General features: G+C 45.6%; 1 protein-coding gene across 1 annotated transcript in view; it reads left to right on the forward strand.

Annotated features, from left to right (window-relative positions):
* LOC121276785 (solute carrier organic anion transporter family member 4C1-like) overlaps positions 1-19,651 on the forward strand; it is a 225,219-nt gene that overhangs the window by 186,737 nt on the left and 18,831 nt on the right. The window contains exons 8-9 of the mRNA XM_041185330.1: positions 2,526-2,721; positions 8,276-8,435. Of these exons, the coding sequence (XP_041041264.1) occupies positions 2,526-2,721; positions 8,276-8,435 (356 nt within the window). The remainder of the gene's footprint in view (positions 1-2,525; positions 2,722-8,275; positions 8,436-19,651) is intronic.

Genomic DNA, 19,651 nt, shown 5'->3' on the forward strand with positions numbered 1-19,651 from the left:
GTGAATGGCTGGGCAGGGTTGAGGGGCCATATGGCTACTCCTGCTCCTATTTCTTAACTTATTATGTAGCAAAAGCATGATTGATGATTTCAGTGGCAGATAAGCTAAGGCAGGGCAAAGTCAGCCGATCTTAGGAAGGTGGAAATAGGTGACCTTAGTGATGTCATGGACATATGGTGGGAAGCCCATCCCAGGGTCTAATGTGACACCTAGGTTGCAGATAGCTCGGATGAAAGATCATAACCTGAAACTTAACTCTATTTCTCTCTCCACAGATGCTACCAGACCTGCTAAGTATTTCCATCATTTCCTGTATTTCTTTAAAAATAGTCTGGTTTAGGTTTCAGACTGTTACCAGGAAGAGGGATGGAGTCGATAGCTAGGGAACAGAGTTTGGAGCAAGGATTGAAGATAATGACTTGCAAACTTACAGTTTAATAATTTATTGGAGGAGTTGAGAAAGTTGGTGATGAGTTAGATCTATGTGTTGTCAGTGTACCTGTGAAAACTAATGCTGTGCATTTGGATGATGGCACTAGGCGCAGCAGGCGGATGAGAAATAAGAGAGGGCCAAGTGTAGGTCCTTGAGAGGTACCAGAGGTAATGGTGCGGGTGTGGGAGAATAAACCATTCAAGTGATACTCAGCTATGATTAAATAGATAAGAATGGAACCAGACGCGTGCTGTCCCAACCAGCCGGCGACCATAAAGTGACATTGGAGGAGCATGACAAAAACAGAATTACCTGGAAAAACTCAGCAGGTCTGGCAGCATCGGCGGAGAAGAAAAGAGTTGACGTTTCGAGTCAAATCTTTTCTTCTCCGCCGATGCTGCCAGACCTGCTGAGTTTTTCCAGGTAATTCTGTTTTTGTTTTGGATTTCCAGCATCCGCGGTTTTTTTGTTTTTATTATTGGAGGAGCATGATGTGGTCAACTGTGTCAAAGTACACAGACAGATGAAAAAGAATGAGAACGGATAGTTTACCTTTGTCACAGATGTATAGGATATCATCTGTGACTTTGATAAGAACCATTTTGGTGCTGTGGCAGGGAGGGAAACCTGATTGGAGGGACTCAAACATGAAGTTCCCGTAAAAAATGGGCATGGATTTGGAAGTTGATGAGGAAAGGGACATTGGAGATGCTATGGTAATTTGCATTCAGTGGGCTCCTCACTTATTGTTAGAAACAATCAACCTTAAAAACAATAATTCCTGTTATCACTCCAAGATCTTGCATTAAATCTTCCTTTAGTTGTACGTACCTGGCCACCTGTAGTCTTACCTATTCTACAGGTAGTACATATCAATTAGGAGCAGGAGGAGGCCACTCAGCCTCTCAAGCTTGCTCCGCCATTTATTGAGATCATGGCTGATCTGATTGTAACCTTAACTCCACTTTCCTGCCTACTCCTGATAACCTTTCACCCCCCCTTGCTAATCACGAACCTATCTAGCTCTGCCTTAAAAATATTCAAACACTCTGCTTCCACCATCTTTTGAGGAAGAGAGCTCCAAAGACTCACAACCCTCTGAGAGAAAAAAAATTCTTCTCATCTCTGTCTTAAATGAGCCATCCCTTATTTTTAAACACTGACCCCTAGTTCTAGATTCTCCCACAAGAGGAAACATCCTCTCCATATCCACCCTGTCAAAACCCCTCAGGATCTTAAAGTTTCAATCAAGTTGTCTCTTACTCTTCTAAACTTCAGTGGATACAAGCCTAACCTGTCCAACCTTTCCTCGTAAGACAGCCCACCCAATCCTGGTATTAGTCTAGTGAACCTTCTCTGAACTGCTTCTAACGCATTTATATCTTTCCTTAAATAAGGAAACCAGTACTGTACACAATACTCCAGATTTGGTTTGGCCAGTGCCCTGTACAACTGAAGCATAACCTTCCTACTTTTGTAATCAATTCCCTTCGCAATAAACAATAATATTCTATTAGATTTCCTAATTACTTGCTGTACTTGCATCCTAATCTTTTGTGATTCATGCACATGTGACAGTGACAGATTTAATATGGATCTAGCTGAGCTAAATATCCCTTATAACCAGCATACTATTGTATTTGTCACTGTAACTGTACTGGAGGTTTACAGGATCATCTGGGGTGAGATGAGGTGAATGAATGCTTCAATGAATTGAGTATGCAGAATGTATTCATCCTTCCATAAATAATTTGACATTACCTGGTGTCAGAAACCACAAGGGGCATTTAGGCACAAGAATGTTTCAAAATGTAAAATATCTCTCTTTTAAATTCACTGCCAGCTAATTGTTTTGTATGTAATACATAGAATGGCCCTCCTTTAAAAAAATGTTGTTATTCTACTTTCCTAACTGTCATAAGGCAGGTACACTGTGGGTGGCTTTGTAAATGACTTATAGGACTGTTACTATTGTATTAAGAAATCTTCTGCTCTGACAGCAAATAATCATTTCTACCAAAAATGCAAGATAGTTTCATGTGAATCATGTGACCTAATAATGATATACTTGGTTCTAATCTTTACTTTTAAGGTGCAGTACTTATTCCTGGAGCTTTTATTGGTCAAATTATTGGTGGTGTCATCATTTCCAAGTTGAGGCTCCAATGTCGAAATGTGTTGAAAATGGCTGCAGCCACATGTACAGCATCACTGCTTTGTGCCTTAGTTTTCATTTTTGCTCAATGTTCAAATCAGCCATTTGCTGGAGTCAACCAGGACTATAATCAGTAAGTAAATATTAAATGACGTTAATTTTGCCATATTGCTATCTGAATTAACTGTGTGATATCACCTATGTGATTATCACAATGTGCAAATTTCTGGTATAAGATGTGAGACTGGTTAATATTTTCAGCACTTAGTATAAATAATTTAACTAGTCAACTTTCTGTGGTGTTGCATGCAGAGAGTCAAGATTAGGCACAACAGTCAAGTGAGAAACGATTGGAAGGTAGTAACAGAATCAGGACAGACACCGATTTCTAAGGAAGTTGGGAGGATGGGAGCCTAATTGGATAGCCCCAAAAACAGGCGAGGAGGTTGAGAGGTGTGATTAAACTATGCCCATCGATTGCAATGCAAGCAGCCTGCTAACTTTGAGCTGCCTGGACATTTGAACGAGCTCTGTGTCCAATTGGCACTAACTGCATTGGTCTTTGGCTGGACGCATCAGCAGGGAGCCAATATCATGAGTGGCTAGCATCATTTAATTAGCCTGCACTGGTTAAAGCTAGCCTGCAAGTGTGAAAGGGAGGTGCATTGTGGCTGAAGAAGGTCAGAGTCGAAGAGAATCTGAATTGGGAAAGCGTGAAGGACAGCACAACAGGAGCGAGCAGAGACTCCAAGGCTTTCAGAGTGAAGGTCTTGGCAGAGGAGGTGCAAAGGATAAGAGATGTCCTGTAACTGCAGGGGAAAGAAAGCCCACTAAACATGTGGTCAAAAGGCAATGTGACCAGATAGCTGTGGAGCTCAATGGCAGGCATCAAGCCCTTAGAATCGTGCAGGCAGTGCTTCAAGAAAATCAATGACTTTACATGAGTGGTCAATGTCAGTGAATGCAGCTTCAAATACAGTAATTCCTCACTTAAGGTTGATTCTGTCAACGTTGTTTCATTATAACGTTGCTGATACAAAAAAGAGCATATAATCCTTTAAAGTTGTGACATTCGCTAAAGTGTCATTGCTAGTGGGCTTTAATTGTATTGGTGAAATTAGCCTCAATTTATTGATTTCCTGGATCACAGAGTTTAATGTGCAGTATTTAAATAATGAATTACCATCAGTGAATAACTGATTCTATTATGTCTATTTATTCAGTCTATATGTAGGGAAAAGAAACTTTCTCCAAAACATACTGGAGACCTGACAGGTATAAACACAGGCAGCGAGTCCAACAATAAAACTCATTCAAACTGACAATGCTCTAATTACAAACTTCAACTCAGTTTCTCTCACTAATTGTTCAAGACACTTCAGTTTATCCTCGCGAATTATTTATGTAGCTGCTTTTCTCTCTCTCTCTCTCTCTCTCTTTTGTTCTCCCTGTTCCTTTCATTCATCTCTCAGTTGCCTTCTTACTCTGTCTGGAATACTCACTCTCTGCAATCTCTTTCTCAATGATCCATTTCCCATCTGATTTTATCCTAACATCCTGTATTCTGTTCACCAGCTCCACATTAATAATGCTATTCTCGCTGTCAGTTTTTTCAATGTTGAAACTTCTGTGATTAGTTTAAATTTATATTTCTTTTACTTTTTATTTCTTAGTCAGAACCTGACTAATACATTAGTTTGTACATTAGTTGTAATGGGAAAAGCTGATTTGCTTAACTTTGTTTCGCTTAATGCTTCTGAAATGCAACTACGTCATTAAGTAAGGAATCCCTGTATCATATCCTTACAAATGAACCACTAGCCTCACGCACTGCTCAATGCACTATTCCCTCATCTCTTATCTACCAACAATCTTTATCAATCAGGCCTTATACCTAACATTCATATGCTTCAATCCTGCATACAGAAAACTTGACCTGTCCTCGAATGTGGCCCAAACAAAAGTTATATATCAACCCACACATGGTCAGCAAATAGTCCACCTCCCATATGTTGAAGGAAAGGCACCAGCATATGATGAGCATTTTCCATACCCTGGCAGCCACCTCTCTCAATAGGCCACCATTGAGGAGATCCAGTATTGGATCAGTTGTGTCAGTTTGACCTTCTATAACCCACAGAAGCGAGCGTTTGACAACAAAGACATCTACAAGTCAACAAAAGTACTCATGTACAATGCAATTGCTGCCACCCTGATCCTGTACTACAGTGAGACCTAGTCTGTGGATCAGTGATACATAAGGATGCTAGAGAAATCCCATCAGCAATGCCCCTGCTGCATTTTCCAGATTCATTGGGAGGACCATCAGACAAAAGCTAGTATACATCTTGAAGCCAGGTCCACAAACATTCAGGCAAAACTCCTTCAAGATCAACTTCGATGGACTAGCCACTGTGCCAGAAGCATTTCCCCAGCCAGGCCCTGTTGTCTCAATTCTCAAATGGCCAATGTTCCAGGGGTGGACAAAAAAAATGCTTCAAGAACACCCTAGTGGTCTCACCATTCCGATTGACTGGGAGGAGCTTCCTACCAATTGTTCAGAATGGCAACAACTTGTGCATCAAGCTGCATCATGATTTGAGTCCCTGTGCTTACTGATGAGGCAGAACAGTAACAGAAAAGCAAAGAAAAGGAAGCAAATCCTCCACTCAGGCACAAGCGAGTTACAGCCGGGTCAAGGAGTAAGGATAGTTTGGGTGGCTGTTTGCCAGAGATGAGGTCTCATATGTTTGACATTGCAGAGGACTCACATGAGGACTTCAGTGGAGCAAAAGCAAGTTGCTGATTATGCTGAATATTGTGCTTTGGGAAGTCTGACAGAATGCCTAAAGTCAATGTCAAGGAACAGAAGGAATCCAGCACCAACTTGGCATAGGACTTTGCCAGAGCTTGGAGAATATCCTTTCTAACATGGAACTGCTGGGCAACTCCATCAACACAAGTGGAACTAATCATGATCCAGAATCTGATGGCCAATGTCTCAACTTCCATTGCAGCACAACCAGCTTTTGCCAAATGTCTGAGTGCTGCAGTGGAAGTTCAGACGGTTGAGGAGCATGCAGGGTGTTACAGCAGTTCAGCAATTTGTCCTCCAGCAGAATACTAGGTTTGTTAAGGTAGGCAGTCCAGGGGAGTGGCAGTAGCAGTATGGACCACGAACCTGATGTTCTCCTTCAGGAAGACAGCATTCACCCTGCTAATCACAGAAGTTTCAACATTGAAAAAACTGATAGTGAGAATAGCATCATTAATGTGGAGTTGGTGAACAGAATACAGGATGTTAGGATAAAATCAGATGGGAAATGGATCAGCATGACTTAGAGAATAAACAGAGGCCAGGCAAAGCATGACGGGCAGTTGAAGAAGGAGGAGGAGGGGGAGAACAATAAGGCTGCAAGGGCGATGCAACAGCCCAGGAAGACACTGCAATCAAGACACCAATGAAAATAATAGTGAGACTAAATAAATAAACGAAAAATATGGCAAGTGCAGCTGGCACAGAAGACTGCTGCAGATTAATTACCCTGTACTTTTATTTTCCTACACCAAGGTGGCATTCAGTATACTTACAGCAATGGGCATTTCTTTGTCAGATTTCTCTCCCACAATCTCTCTATCTGAGTATGTCTCTGTGTTTCTATTCTGAATCTGTTTGTTCCCCAAATCTTTTTCTGTTTTTGTACCCCCAAACTCTATCTTTAGCTGTCTCACAATATAAGTTCCTTTGTTCCTCCAGTCATTGTCTTTCTCTCTAGTCCCAGTATCTATCTGCCTCTTTCCCTTGATCTTTCTTTGTTCCACAATCTCTCTTGCTATGTCCAATAACTATCTCTGTCTCCCAATCTCAGTTTTCCTGTTCTTCAGTCTCTGTGTGATCTGTTTGTCTTTGTGTTCCTATTGTGTCTTTTTCTGGCCCATAGTAGGTTGATTACTGCTTTCATTGACTTATAGCCAACAAACTCTTTGCAGCTGGGACATCACTGGCCAAGCTATCATTTGATTTTAAAACATGGAGGTTGTGAGTACTGCTAATGGTGGTGACAAGCAGCCTGACATCAAGCTGAAGATAGGCCAAATAGTGATGCTAGAGCTGATAGTGAGTAAAGTTTCATCAAAGAGGATACCAGACAAGCGGTCCAATAATAGCAATGAGTTAGTGGACTGGTGTTGGTCTTGCAGAGATGTTGAAAATCATCAAGCAAAGCAGTCGAATAGAGTAATGAAACCTGAAGAGAGGAGAAAGAAAACCAAGGATAATGCTTAAAGATGCATTCAAAGTGAATAAACAATGTAACTTGAAAACTAACATCTCACCAGCTGATACTAGAAAAACTGAAAATGGCTGCAATTTATTTCCTCCAAAAACTCGACAGGGTCATCTGGTGGCCAGTTTCAAAACTGCATACAGACTGAAAAGCAGGATTTTTAGCTCACTATAAAATAGCAGCTATTGTGTAACACCTGCCATTAACATTGAAAAAAATTATTAAAGCGTCATGTATAGGCATGACAGGTATTGCAGTCAATTTAAAGCATCATGATGGACTATTAGTCATAGAATCATAAAGTCATTAAGGCACAGAAGGATAAAAACAAAAAAACCGCGGATGCTGGAAATCCAAAACAAAAACAAAAACAGAACTACCTGGAAAAAACTCAGCAGGTCTGGCAGCATCGGCGGAGAAGAAAAGAGTTGACGTTTCGAGTCCTCATGACCCTTCGACAGAACTTGAGTTCGAGTCCAAGAAAGAGTTGAAATATAAGCTGGTTTAAGGTGTGTGTGTGGGGGGCGGAGAGAGAGAGAGAGAGAGAAAGAGAGGTGGAGTGGGGGTGTAGTTGTAGGGACAAACAAGCAGTGATAGAAGCAGTTCATCAAAAGATGTCAACAACAATAGTACAAAAGAACACATAGGTGTTAAAGTTAAAGTTGGTGATATTATCTAAACGAATGTGCTAATTAAGAATGGATGGTAGGGCACTCAAGGTATAGCTCTAGTGGGGGTGGGGAGAGCATAAAAGATGTAAAAAAAAAAAATTTTTTTTTTATGTAATGGAAATAGGTGGGAAAAGGAAAATCTATATAATTTATTGGGAAAAAAAAGAAAAGGAAGGGGGAAACAGAAAGGGGGTGGGGATGGGGGAGGGAGCTCACGACCTAAAGTTGTTGAATTCAATATTCAGTCCGGATGGCTGTAAAGTGCCTAGTCGGAAGATGAGGTGTTGTTCCTCCAGTTTGCGTTGGGCTTCACTGGAACAATGCAGCAAGCCAAGGACAGACATGTGGGCAAGAGAGCAGGGTGGAGTGTTAAAATGGCAAGCGACAGGGAGGTTTGGGTCATTTTTGCGGACAGACCGCAGGTGTTCTGCAAAGCGGTCGCCCAGTTTACGTTTGGTCTCTCCAATGTAGAGGAGACCACATTGGGAGCAACGAATGCAGTAGACTAAGTTGGGGGAAATGCAAGTGAAATGCTGCTTCACTGCTTGGACGGTGAGAAGAGAGGAAGTGAAGGGGCAGGTGTTGCATCTTTTGCGTGGGCATGGGGTGGTGCCATAGGAGGGGGTTGAGGAGTAGGGAGTGATGGAGGAGTGGACCAGGGTGTTAATCTATGACTTTATACAAGCTGGGAGAAATATTATCTGATTTTTTTCCACATATTGTCCCACAGTAGCAGCACTGCAGAGAAATTCGAATTGTTGGCACTCTGCAATGAGGAGTGTCATTGCATCCGTTCTCACTACAATCCAGTCTGTGGTGTAGATAATGTCCAGTACTTTTCTGCATGCTATGCAGGTTGTACTAATACATCAGTAACAGGTGACACTGAGGTAGGTTCTTCTAACCTAAAGATAATTTATCTGTATTTCTGATTAGCCAATTCATCAAAGTTGAATTGTATCATGATTGTGCAAATGGTACATTGAAAAGTAAAGTAGTGCAGACATAACTGTGCAGGAATTTTGATGTCTACTCCTGGGCAGTTGTCCAGCCAGTCAATGTGATGCCTCTGGTGCCTGGGTGAAGAGAGTTGCATGCTTTCCACTTTTGTGCGCTAGTTTACTTCTCATTTTCAGCCTAGCTGGTGTTGTAGGGTGTGGCATACCATTTGGTCAGTCTTAATGAAGTCTGTGTAGTCTTAAATAGGTTAACTATGTCTATTTATTAAGTACAAGAACTATGTACATATAAACAGTAAAGGGTTCAAGCTAGGAGCTGTCTCCATGCTTGCTTGTGCACCCGGCTCTGTCCAACACTAGACTGACCCCGAGGTGCAGGTCATATGTTTTCTTAGGTCACTGTGTGGCAGTACAGTACTCAGTCCCATGTCAACCCTACAGGTGCCGGGCCCTTATACTACAACTCTCCCAAACCTTTATCCAATGTATTTCAAGTTAGTCTAGTTTAACCCATGTATTTACATCATTGCTGCCCTTCAAGTCTCTGAGCTCACAGGTTCAGTACGTCTGAAGGCCTTATAACCCTTCCATATTTCATTCACACTACTGTCAGAGGAGGGATAGGCTTTGTTATTGCAGGTAAACTCTGTTGATTTGGAGGTTGTTCTGGCATCTGGATATTTTCCTCGATGTCTCTCCATCGTGGTGTGGGAATGGGTGGTCTATGGATGAGGAGAAGACTCTTCCTATTTCTCCTGACTGTACTCCCTGGGCTGCCAACCAGATAGGACTGAGGTTGGTCATCATCCTTCCTGATCTCGAGGTCTCTAACCAAGATCTGTTGTCCTTTCGTAGTTGTGCCAAGTATCTGGTGTGGCACCTTTCATTGTAGGCAGAAGCAGGCTATAGGATGACTCCCTTGCTTGGATGTCCTGGTAATTCTTGGACATCAACCCTGGTATCAGTTTTTTCAGTAGGATTGGAAGTTGTGTATGGAGTTTCCTGCCCATAAGGAATTCGGATGGGGCCAGGCCAAATTGTAACAGGGTAGACCAGTACATTAGCAATGCTGTGGGAAGGTCCTGATTCTTTTTTAGGAGGGCTTATACAGTGCAGACTCCTCTTCCGGTCTCCCCCTTTGACTGTGGGTATCTCGGGGAACTGGTAGAGTGGTGGAAGCTGGATGTGATAGTGAAGTACTCATTTGAAAATTGTGGGCTGTTATCGGATACAATCTCATCCAGGATGCTGTGGCTCGCAAACATCTCTTTCAGTGCCTTAATTGTTGCCTCTGTGGTAGTCATATAAAGTTGCTTCACCTCAACCCATCTGGAAATATAATTCACCACTATGAGGAACGATTTGCTATGGAAGACAAATAGGTCGATGCCCAGCATCTCCTGTAGCCTGGGAGGGAACTGAGTGGGGATGATGGGCTCTCTTTGGTCCTGCCTGTGCAGCACACACACCTGACAGTTTGCTATGGTGTCCTCATTCGCCTGAAAATCGTGGCCACCAGACGGAGAATTAGGCCCATACCCTGCATTTGGTGATGTCCAAGTGACCCTGGAGTATTTTTTGAAGGATCTCCGGCTGAAAAGAAACTGGGATGAGCGGCTGTTCATTGTGGACCAGGAGATCATCTATGCCCGTCAAGTGATTTTGTTGTTCGAACAAGGTTTTCATGGTACCACCACTTGGTCTCTGTTGTGGCCATCCTTATTGGCAGTAACGACTGTTGCTGGCGAATCTGTTGGAGGTTACTTGTGATCACTGGCAGATGTCTCATTGTCAGTTGGGAGTATGCTTCCAGTTCTTCAATGAGATTGACATCCTGTTTTGTTGGAAGGCCTACTGTGGCCCTGGAAAATGTGTCTATCGTTGTCTGGTTTCTACCTTGGATGTATACCATCTCAGGTGAATCTTGTGAGGTGTAGGCAGAACCTCTCGATTCTGGGAAGCACCTTTGCTAGCTCCTTATCATCCAGTAATGAGATGAGTGGCTTATGGTCTGTTTCGATTCTAACCTTGAGGCCAGTGATATAGTCTGAAAACTTCTTGCATTCCCATGTGACTGCAAGATTGTCTCCCTGTCCGACAGCCCTCTGGAAGTGTAGTACCTTGTTCGGCGACTTCCATCCAATTGTGGCTGGAATGGGACCACTCCAAGGCCTGTAGCAGAAGCATCCATTGATGTGGAGATGGTCAGGCTTGGATCATATTAGGCCATAATGTCAGTGGAGAGCAGCATCGCCTTGAAGCCAGTGAATGCTTGCTCCTGATGTAGGTCCCAGCACCATACCTGGTCTTTCTTAAGCAGATGCCTCAATGGTTCTATGACCTGTGGCAAATTTGGTAAAAAAAATTTGCCAGCTGGGTCACAATCCCCAAGAATTGCTGGAGGTCTGGAATCGAAGATGGGGTTGGGAAGACGCTAATAGCTTTAGTTTTCTGTGGGTTTGCTGTGATACCTTTATTGCTGACGATATGGCCCAGGAACAGAATTGATGTTTTGAAGGACTCACATTGCTTAATCAACGTCAGCCCTGCTTCCTGAATGTGTTCTAAGACTGCTGTGAGTTTTTTCTCATGTTCCTCTACCATTTACCGTAAACCAATACATTGTCCATTGTTAAATGACCCCCTGTAGGCCGTGCAAAATGGTTAACATCATACGTTCAAATATTTCTGGTGCCGAAGTGATTCCAAACTGCGGACAATTAAAGCAGAATCTGCTGAAGTGTGTAACGAATGTGGACAGCAGCCTGGACTCATCCTCAAGGGGAAGTTGTCAAAAGCTGCTGTTTGTGTCCAGCTTTGAAAATACCATGTTCTTCAAGAGTGTAGCCAGGGTTTCATCCACCGAGGACATGGGATATACTTCTCTGGCTACAGCTTTATTGAGCTATGTCAGATCGATGGAAATATAGATGGACCTGTTCGGTTTTGGGACTGGGACCATGCCCGAACATCATGTGGTCGGTTGTGTGACTGGGGAGATGACCCCATGTTTGTCATCTCATCCAGCTGCTGCTGCTGCACTTGTTTCATGAATGGGTGGGGAATTTTTTCTGGCGTGAGTAGGCACACGGGTTTAGCACCTCCCTCAGTGCGATCTTGTATGCATTTTTCAGTCACTCCAGCCCTGTAAAGGGCTTCAGGAACTCACTTTTATACTTGAAGCCAGGCCATTGTTGGCTGACCTCATCAATTTTTTGTGTAAGGTTAAGTTTGACACAGGCTTTGCAGCTTAGCAGTGAACAGCCCTGTTTGTGGACCAAGAACAGGGTCTCTTGGATTTTTTATCCTTGTACCTCAGTGTCACCTGCAGGGTGCCTTTCACTGGGAGTTTTATGCCTCCTGCTCTGTATAGATGTGTCATGGTTGGCATCAGCCGTCGAGTCAGCAGCCGTGGTTCTCTGTCTCATACGACATTAGCTCCTATATCCAAATTAAAGTTTGTGAGATGGCCATTAACTCAAATGTCTGTATTCCAAAATGAAAATCCAGGATCTTTGACCTCACCCAAGAAGCATGATGTGTCTCGACCTCATGAATCATCTTTGGGCCTTCTGTGCGTTTAGATATTTTGGCATTACCGAAGTGTCCAATTCTGTTACATTGAAAGTATTGGGCTGAAATTGCAGGACATCGATCTCGCCTGTGGGTGGCGCTTTGCTCCACTGCACTGGCATAATTGGTGTACTGGTTAGTCAGGGTATTGCTTCCCTTGGCCTGGAGTGTCCCTGTTTCTGTGCTGTTTAACTAGCTGGACTATGGGGGCAGAATTTTACGAGTCAGCGAGCGGGGGCAGGGCCTGCTCACCAACGTGTAAAATGACGCACGGTGACGTTGGGGGGAACTCCCAAAGCCACTGCGCCCCATTTAAATTTTCAGAAAGGCAGAGGCACAGCAAAATCAGCAGCGAGTCCGCCGAACTGTCAATGGCCAATTGAGGCCATTGACAGGGCAATTAAGTAATTAAAGGATCTGCCCGTCCAACCTTAAGGTTGGTGGGCAGGCCAGGAGCCCCGGCGGGAACTAGAAAAAACATAAAACCTCATCCACGGGCGGGATGATGTTTCATGTAGGCTTTTAAAAATTTAAATAAAGGTTTTATGAAAATTATGGACATGTTCCAACTCATGTGACATTGTCACATGAGGGGACATGTGAGGGAAATTTTATTTTTCTATTGTGGTCTTTTTCACATTTAGAGCCGATCTCCCTGAGGTGCATGCAGGAAAGAGCGCACTTTCGATTTTGAGATTCCCCCCGCCCGCACAGGACGTCACGCTGGGCAGGCCTTAATTGACCCACTCACGTAAAATGGCGGCACGCCTCCGATCGGGGGCACCGATCGGAAGCGCGCCCGTACACGCCCACCCATCAACCTCCCCCCACCGATGGGGGGAAAATTCAGCCATGGGTTTCCTTTGTGCCACAGTTTACTTTCTCCCCTTAAAATGCACCTGTGTTGCACACGGATTTTAGACTGCCTAACAATCTGAATTGCTTTCTCAAGGGTTAGATCTTTCTTCACTTGCAGCATGTCCAAGAGTGCATTGTCTGCTACTTCTACAACTATTCTATCCCTGATAAGTTCAGATTTTAGGTCTCCATATTCGCAGCCTTCAGCCATCCTGTACAGATCATTAATGAATGAGTCAAAAGGTTCTCTTGGCTGCTGGACACGTTTACTAAATTTGAGGATTTTGTTACTTCTTAGGTTAAAATGTACATCAAATGATTTTAGTACTTCTTCAATTTGGCAGATGATTTGTTGACTTATTGAGCTTCTGTCTTTTTATCCAGACCTGAAACAATCATGTATCTAAGAAATCCTTTTCTTCCAAGTCCCCAACTATGTGATTGATCTGGGCCTTGGATAAGTTCAAGTTGATCTGGAAGAGTTTGATCAGCAAATAAAAATAAAAATTTTAAAGTGTAGGTTCAGCTTTATAAAGTTGCTGAAATTCAAGATGGCACTGCCTTTCATTTGAAGACAAAGGGCAGGTTTTTCCGATCGGCGAGTGGGGGCGGGGCCCACTTGCCAACACGTAAAATGAAACGAGGATACGTTGGGCATGCGTCCCGATGTCACCCAGGGTCATTTAGATTTTCAGTTCGGCGGGCGTGCAGCCAATTTGGCTGTGCGCCCGCTGAACTGTCAGTGGCCTGTTAAGGCCATTAAAAAACTAATTAACCTCATTGATGGAGCTGCCTGTCCAGCCTTAAGGTTGGTGGGCAGGCTAGGAGTCCAGACGGGCCTCAGACAAAGCATGAAACCTCATCTACTGGTGGGATGAGGTTTCATGAGGGTATTTAAATTGTTAAGAAAGGTTTCAATAAAACTTATGGACATGTCCTAACTCATGTGACAGTATCATAAGAGGGAATATGGCAGGGAAAAACTTTAAACATGTTTATTAAAAGTTTTAAATCGGAGCTGATCTCCCTGAGGCAGCACTTTGCCTCAGGGAAATATGTGCGCTCTTTCGCCAAAGAGCACACTCCCGGCTAAGGGAATCCCCGCCCCCCGCACAAGGAGTGCATAGTGCTTCCTGGAGGATGTCACGCTGGGCGGGCCTTAATTGGCCTGCCATGCAAAATGGCTGCCCCCCCCATCCCCCCTGACCGGGGGCGCCGATCAGAAGGCTGCCTGCCAGCGCCTGCTTCTGCACTCCCCCCCACTCACCCCGACAGGGGGGAAATGTGGTTTTCCGATGCCTGCTGGTTTTGGTGGCCTCCGACTGGAATGGCACTCGTGCCCAGCCTTGAAAAAATTTAAACAATGGCTGCTTGGATTGACCAACTGCAGACTTCTCCATTTCAGTGCTATGCTTTAAGGTCACAAAAGCATTGAATCCTGGCCTTTGCTGGTTCTTAAAGCTGATTCTTTAGTCGCAATTCTTCCAAATTAAGGGCATAATTGTTCCAGATTTGCATTAAGTGCGGTAGCGGCTGGGTAAAATGGCGACTTTTCACGTCGTATCGTCCCAAATCCGTTGCATTAATTATGCATTCCCAGGAAACACACCGTTTCCATGGTGGGCGGGTTCTCATTCGCCTACCACACCATCACCTCGCTGCTTTATCATGCCAGATGCCATATTTAAAGTGCAGCTGTATGCCCACCTCTGCTTCCAGCCCATGACTGCTGCAAAGAACACATAACCCCGAAAGGCGAAAAAACTGCAGCCCCCAGGTTCAATGATTTGACCCTCATGCGCCTTTTGGACTCAGTGGAGGTTGGTTATGATATCATCAACCCCCGCTCTGGCCACAGGATGTGCAGCAACATTACCAATCCGGCTTGCGAAGCAGTGGCAGCAATGGTCAGGGCCAACGCCCTACGAAAGAGGACAGCCACCCAGTGCCGCGAGAGGATGAATGATCTCCTCTGTTTCACCAGGGTAAATTGCTCTTCTCATCACTCTCAACTCAGACACTCACAAACTCATCACACACCCACAGAGGGCCCTCACTCAATGCCAATGCAAGGGTCATCCCCATTCACTCTCTCACACACACCTTCATTGTCCTTATCCCGTCCATGGGATCACTCACCACCTACACATGCCAGGCATACTTATCATCTGGCCTGGCAGGCTTCCTGCTTACACTCTCTCCATCTTTATTCATGCCGGATAAGCTGGCACACAACAAGAGAGAGAGGTCGCAGAATGGTGGGGGAATGCTTGAAATCAACATCCTCATGGACCTTGAAACTGGCCGGCAAGAATCTGGAGCGTTCCTGTGCTGACGGCAAGGTCTGCGCTGCTCTACGTAGTGAGGATCCAGCAGTGCAACATCCATCAGACAACCATGCTGTGCATAATGTGTCCTATTTCACAGGCCACTGCCTTCCTCTTGCTTTCTCAGGCACATCTGCTAAACAGCTGACAGAGTCTGCAGTCCAGGGCCTCCAATCAAGCCCCGATGAAACCTCTGGAGAGGAATCTGAAGGCACCCTCCTTGTAAGTCCTGTCACAGTGCTCACCCACACCCTCTGCCAGCACAGAGACACACATCTCAGTGGGCCCTAGCTTTAGAGTAGCCTTGGGATCACAATCTGGTGAGCACATCGCAATTTCTGATCCACAACAGGCAGCAGCAGGGACTTCCCAGGTGTCTGGCACTCGGAGGACTGCTGGAGGCTAGATATTTGCTGAGTCCAATTCAGATGACGAGCCTCTGGATTTGGTCATGTCGCAGTTGCTGGAGCTGTAAAGGCAAGCTTAGGAACAACAGGAAGGGATGTCTGCTGCACTTCTCAGATTGCAAGGCACAATGGAGGAGTCCGTCTGCCTTCAGGCTGAGGTGATAGCGCCAGCATGCCAACGCACCAAGGTCAACACTGGTAGGATGGCGACCGCCATGGAGACCTTGGTCCAGGACATTGCTCCTGCACTGCTTCGCAGGCTGAATTCCATTGCTACTGTCATAGTTGGCCTCCAACAGTGTGTACGAGAGGGGGATGCAGGGCAGTCCGATCTCACTCCAGCTACCCCTTCTCCTCAAGAAGTCAGCCAAGGGCACTTGGTCACCCATAGGGAGCTGGTGAACCCCCCAAGGCCATCCATCCAGGTGACTCTGGGAGTGTCCGGCCCATCCGATTCCCCTCTTCCTGCAACCTCAAGCAGCTCAAGCTCCACAAGCTGAGGAGGGAGCCACTGCCACACAGCAGGACCCCGAAAGCCAGCCGGGGTCCTTCATGTCTCAGCCATCCAGAGGGCGCCTGCCAAGGTCATCGCAGACAGGGCGCAGCAGTCAGCAGGCTGCCTCCACCTCTGCTGTGGATGTCTGGGAAGCACCAAGACGTAGCGGTAGGGTTAGGAAGGTTAAGAAGATGTCATTGCACAGCCTGGGCAAAGGTGTTAATTACTTGTACATAATGTTCACTATGGTCAGTAAACTCCCAAGAATGTCTCCCTGCTGTGGCTCCTTGTTCTGATGAGCTGTGTTCGTGTCGCTCAGATGTGAAAACTTTCTGCACAAGATAAAGGCAGGTGTCTCAGTCCAGGGCCTATACCCTGTGCTTTGTGCAGCCTTCAGATCAAAGTGATGGTCTGGCCTCACACTCCCTGGACACGTTACTGATGCCAGCACCTCAATGGTGCTTGTCATTGCTGCCAGAATGCTGTCGACAGGTGTCACAGAGTTCCGTCATTCTCTCTTTGTGCTCTCAGCACCTTTAAGATGGGGCTGGCTGTATCTCTTCAGCATCTGTGACCACTGATGCTGTGCTCCTGAAGGGGTCATGTGCTGAAGGCAGACAAAGGATCAGATGTTTGTAAAGTTTCATGGCTGCGTCTTATGATATGACCCTGATCATGGAGCTCAAGCAAGCTGCCCTTGGCTAGACAGGAGTAAGACATTCTCAGAGGCAATGTGAAGATCTATAGAGTGTCCACACTGCATGTCGTCATCATCCTCTTGCAATTGAGCGACTGTCAGGGCCTACACTGTGTCTCCATGACAGGAGCATTCTCACAGAGGGTATGTGCACTGCCATTAGGCAAACTGGAGTCAAACGTTGACAACTGCAATGTGAGGATCTTATGGTGTCCTCTTACTGCGTGTTGTCATCATCCTCTACGAATCTAGCAACAATGAGGGCCTCCCTAGCACGCTGGCCTTGTCTGGCCAGTGCAATGGCCTTATCACCATCATCGTCACCTTCGAGGACCTCCTCTCCCTCATCCCTGTCAACGTCCTCCGATGAATGCCACAAGGCTAGTTCACCAGGCTCCATGATCCTGATGTACTCCTCCTTCAGGATGAAAGAAAGAGACACCTGGGTTGGCATGGGTTTACTAAGAACCTGCCCTGGTTAAGTCTGAAGGCCCCTTAATGCATCCTGGGGAGTGCTGACCATCACTTGAATGGCCAGAGATTAGTAAGCTGCATGGCTGCCCCAAACCCCACCTTGGCCTCACCCCACCTGACCAATTGGCGGCACCATTGCCGTTTGGACTGCATGTTGTGCTCTCAGCTCAGGCGCGGACATTCTCTTGATGCACGCTGCAAGGCTGCACTATTAGCTTGAACCATGGGAGAGACTGTCTGAACCTGAATGGTGACATTGCAAGGGGCTGTGAGCACCTCCACCAGTTCCATGGCCAGCTTCAGCAAGGAGATTGTACCATGTGTCCAGTCATCCATCTGTTCTGCAGTCCGCTGAAATGCTCATTAGTTTGCAGCCTGTGCCCAAGGGATGAAAAGCTCTGGAGCATTTGGTGGCACTTTGATGCATCTGTGTCGCTAGAGTGGGCAAATAAGCTAGAGGCCCGACTCCAAACATGTCAATGTGGCTGCACCTGAACTGTCTCAGGTGCAGAGTAGTAGTCACTTTATACAAGGTGTCCCTAATGCCATGGCTACTTCCAGCACCCACCCTCCCACCACCACCCCCCCCACCCCGCCCCACCCTGATCCCCACCCCCACCACCACACACACACACCCCCCCCCCACCCTGCACGTGCTTGTGCACTACCTTTAATCGCAGGGCAGCCTTTGCCCTCCCCCTGCACCAAGTTGCCTGAACTGCAGAGCAGCCTTTGCTCTCTCCCAATGTCACCACAACTGCAGAGCAGCCTTCCCAAACCCCCACACGCCCCAACTGCATGGCAGCCTTTGTACCCCCCGTGACCCCCCCACCCAAGTCACCTCAACCACAGGGCAGCCTTTTCCTTCCCCTAAGGCGCCTCAACCTTGAAGCCCAACAAGCATCCCACAAGAGCATTCCGCAACATTACTATGCACTCACTTCTGTGTTTCCGTCAAAGTGCAGCCTGCCAAGTACATGCCTTTTATATGCTATTATGAAATGCATCCCAACATGGGCGGACAATCCATCATGGGAGGGAATGAGTCCAGTGGGCTAGCCTTATCATGATGTGCTGATATATTACAGTGAAGTTCCCGATGTCCGATGGCTGGAAATGATGGGCTGAGCGGACTATTGCAAACTGATTTCATGATGTCGGGAAACCAAGTTTTGGCCTTGTTGCCAGATTGTCTACTCATGCCCAACGCCAACGGGCACAGAATATTCCGCCCTAAGTAATAATTTTTTTTTTCTTTTTGAAGTGAGCGTGGATGCCATGTCTTAAAATACTGTCTCAGGAATCTTGTTTTTCCAACAGAGTTTTTAAACACAATTTCTGACCACTGAACTATTTAGAAGTTTCTTAGGACTTGCTATATCCAGGAATTTAAAAGTTTTAGCTCACCCCTGCTAGATCTGCAGACTCTGCATTTTGGGTATTGAAGGTGGACTTCCAAGGAATACAATGCAGTAATCTTTTGCAGTGAAGAATTTAACCTCTGCCTTCAGCTTCCAAGCCTTTCTTTGGAGCTTTTCTCTGGTGATTTCCTTCTGCACCTTTGCTTTTTCAGCTTTTCTTCAGGCCAGAATGCTTTGTTGATTTTTCATTCAGTCTTCCTGGATTTTAATTTTCTTTTGCAATCTCTGTGAGGTTCTGGGCTGTTCCATTAGCTCCCACCATATTGTAGGTGTTGGATCATCATTGAATCTCTCATCGGCAACACCCTGGGGGTTACCATTGACCAGAAACTTAACTTGAAGTATAAATCCAGTAGCTACAAGAGCAGGTCAGAGGCTAGGAATTCTGCAGTGAGTAACTCACTTCCTGACTCACCAGATTCTGTGCACCATCTGCAAGGCACAAGTCATGGGTGTGGTGGAATATTATCCACTTGCCTGGATGGGTGCAACTCCAACAAAACTCAAGAAGCTCTATTCCATCCAGGACAAAGCAGCGCACTTGATCAGCACCCCATCCACCGCCTACAACATTCACTCCCTCCACCACCAATGCACAATGGCAGCAGTTTGTACTATTTGCAAGATGTACTGCAGCAATTCCTTTGACAACACCTTCGAAACATCTGGCCTCTACTGTCTAAAAGGACAAGTCTATCAGATGCTTGGGAACAACATCGCTTGCAAGTTCCCCTCCAAGCCACACACTATCCTAACTTGGAACTACGGGCTGGCTTTTCACGGAGTCAGGGAGATGCTGCAAAACTTTACAGAAATTGTGGCCCAGACCCGATTCCAAGATTTGTGACCGCATTCCTGGGTTTCAATTTTCACCAGTGCCTTTTAAGGGTGTGG

Source organism: Carcharodon carcharias, chromosome 4 (genome assembly GCF_017639515.1).
Source record: "Carcharodon carcharias isolate sCarCar2 chromosome 4, sCarCar2.pri, whole genome shotgun sequence".
Lineage (NCBI taxonomy): Eukaryota > Metazoa > Chordata > Chondrichthyes > Lamniformes > Lamnidae > Carcharodon > Carcharodon carcharias.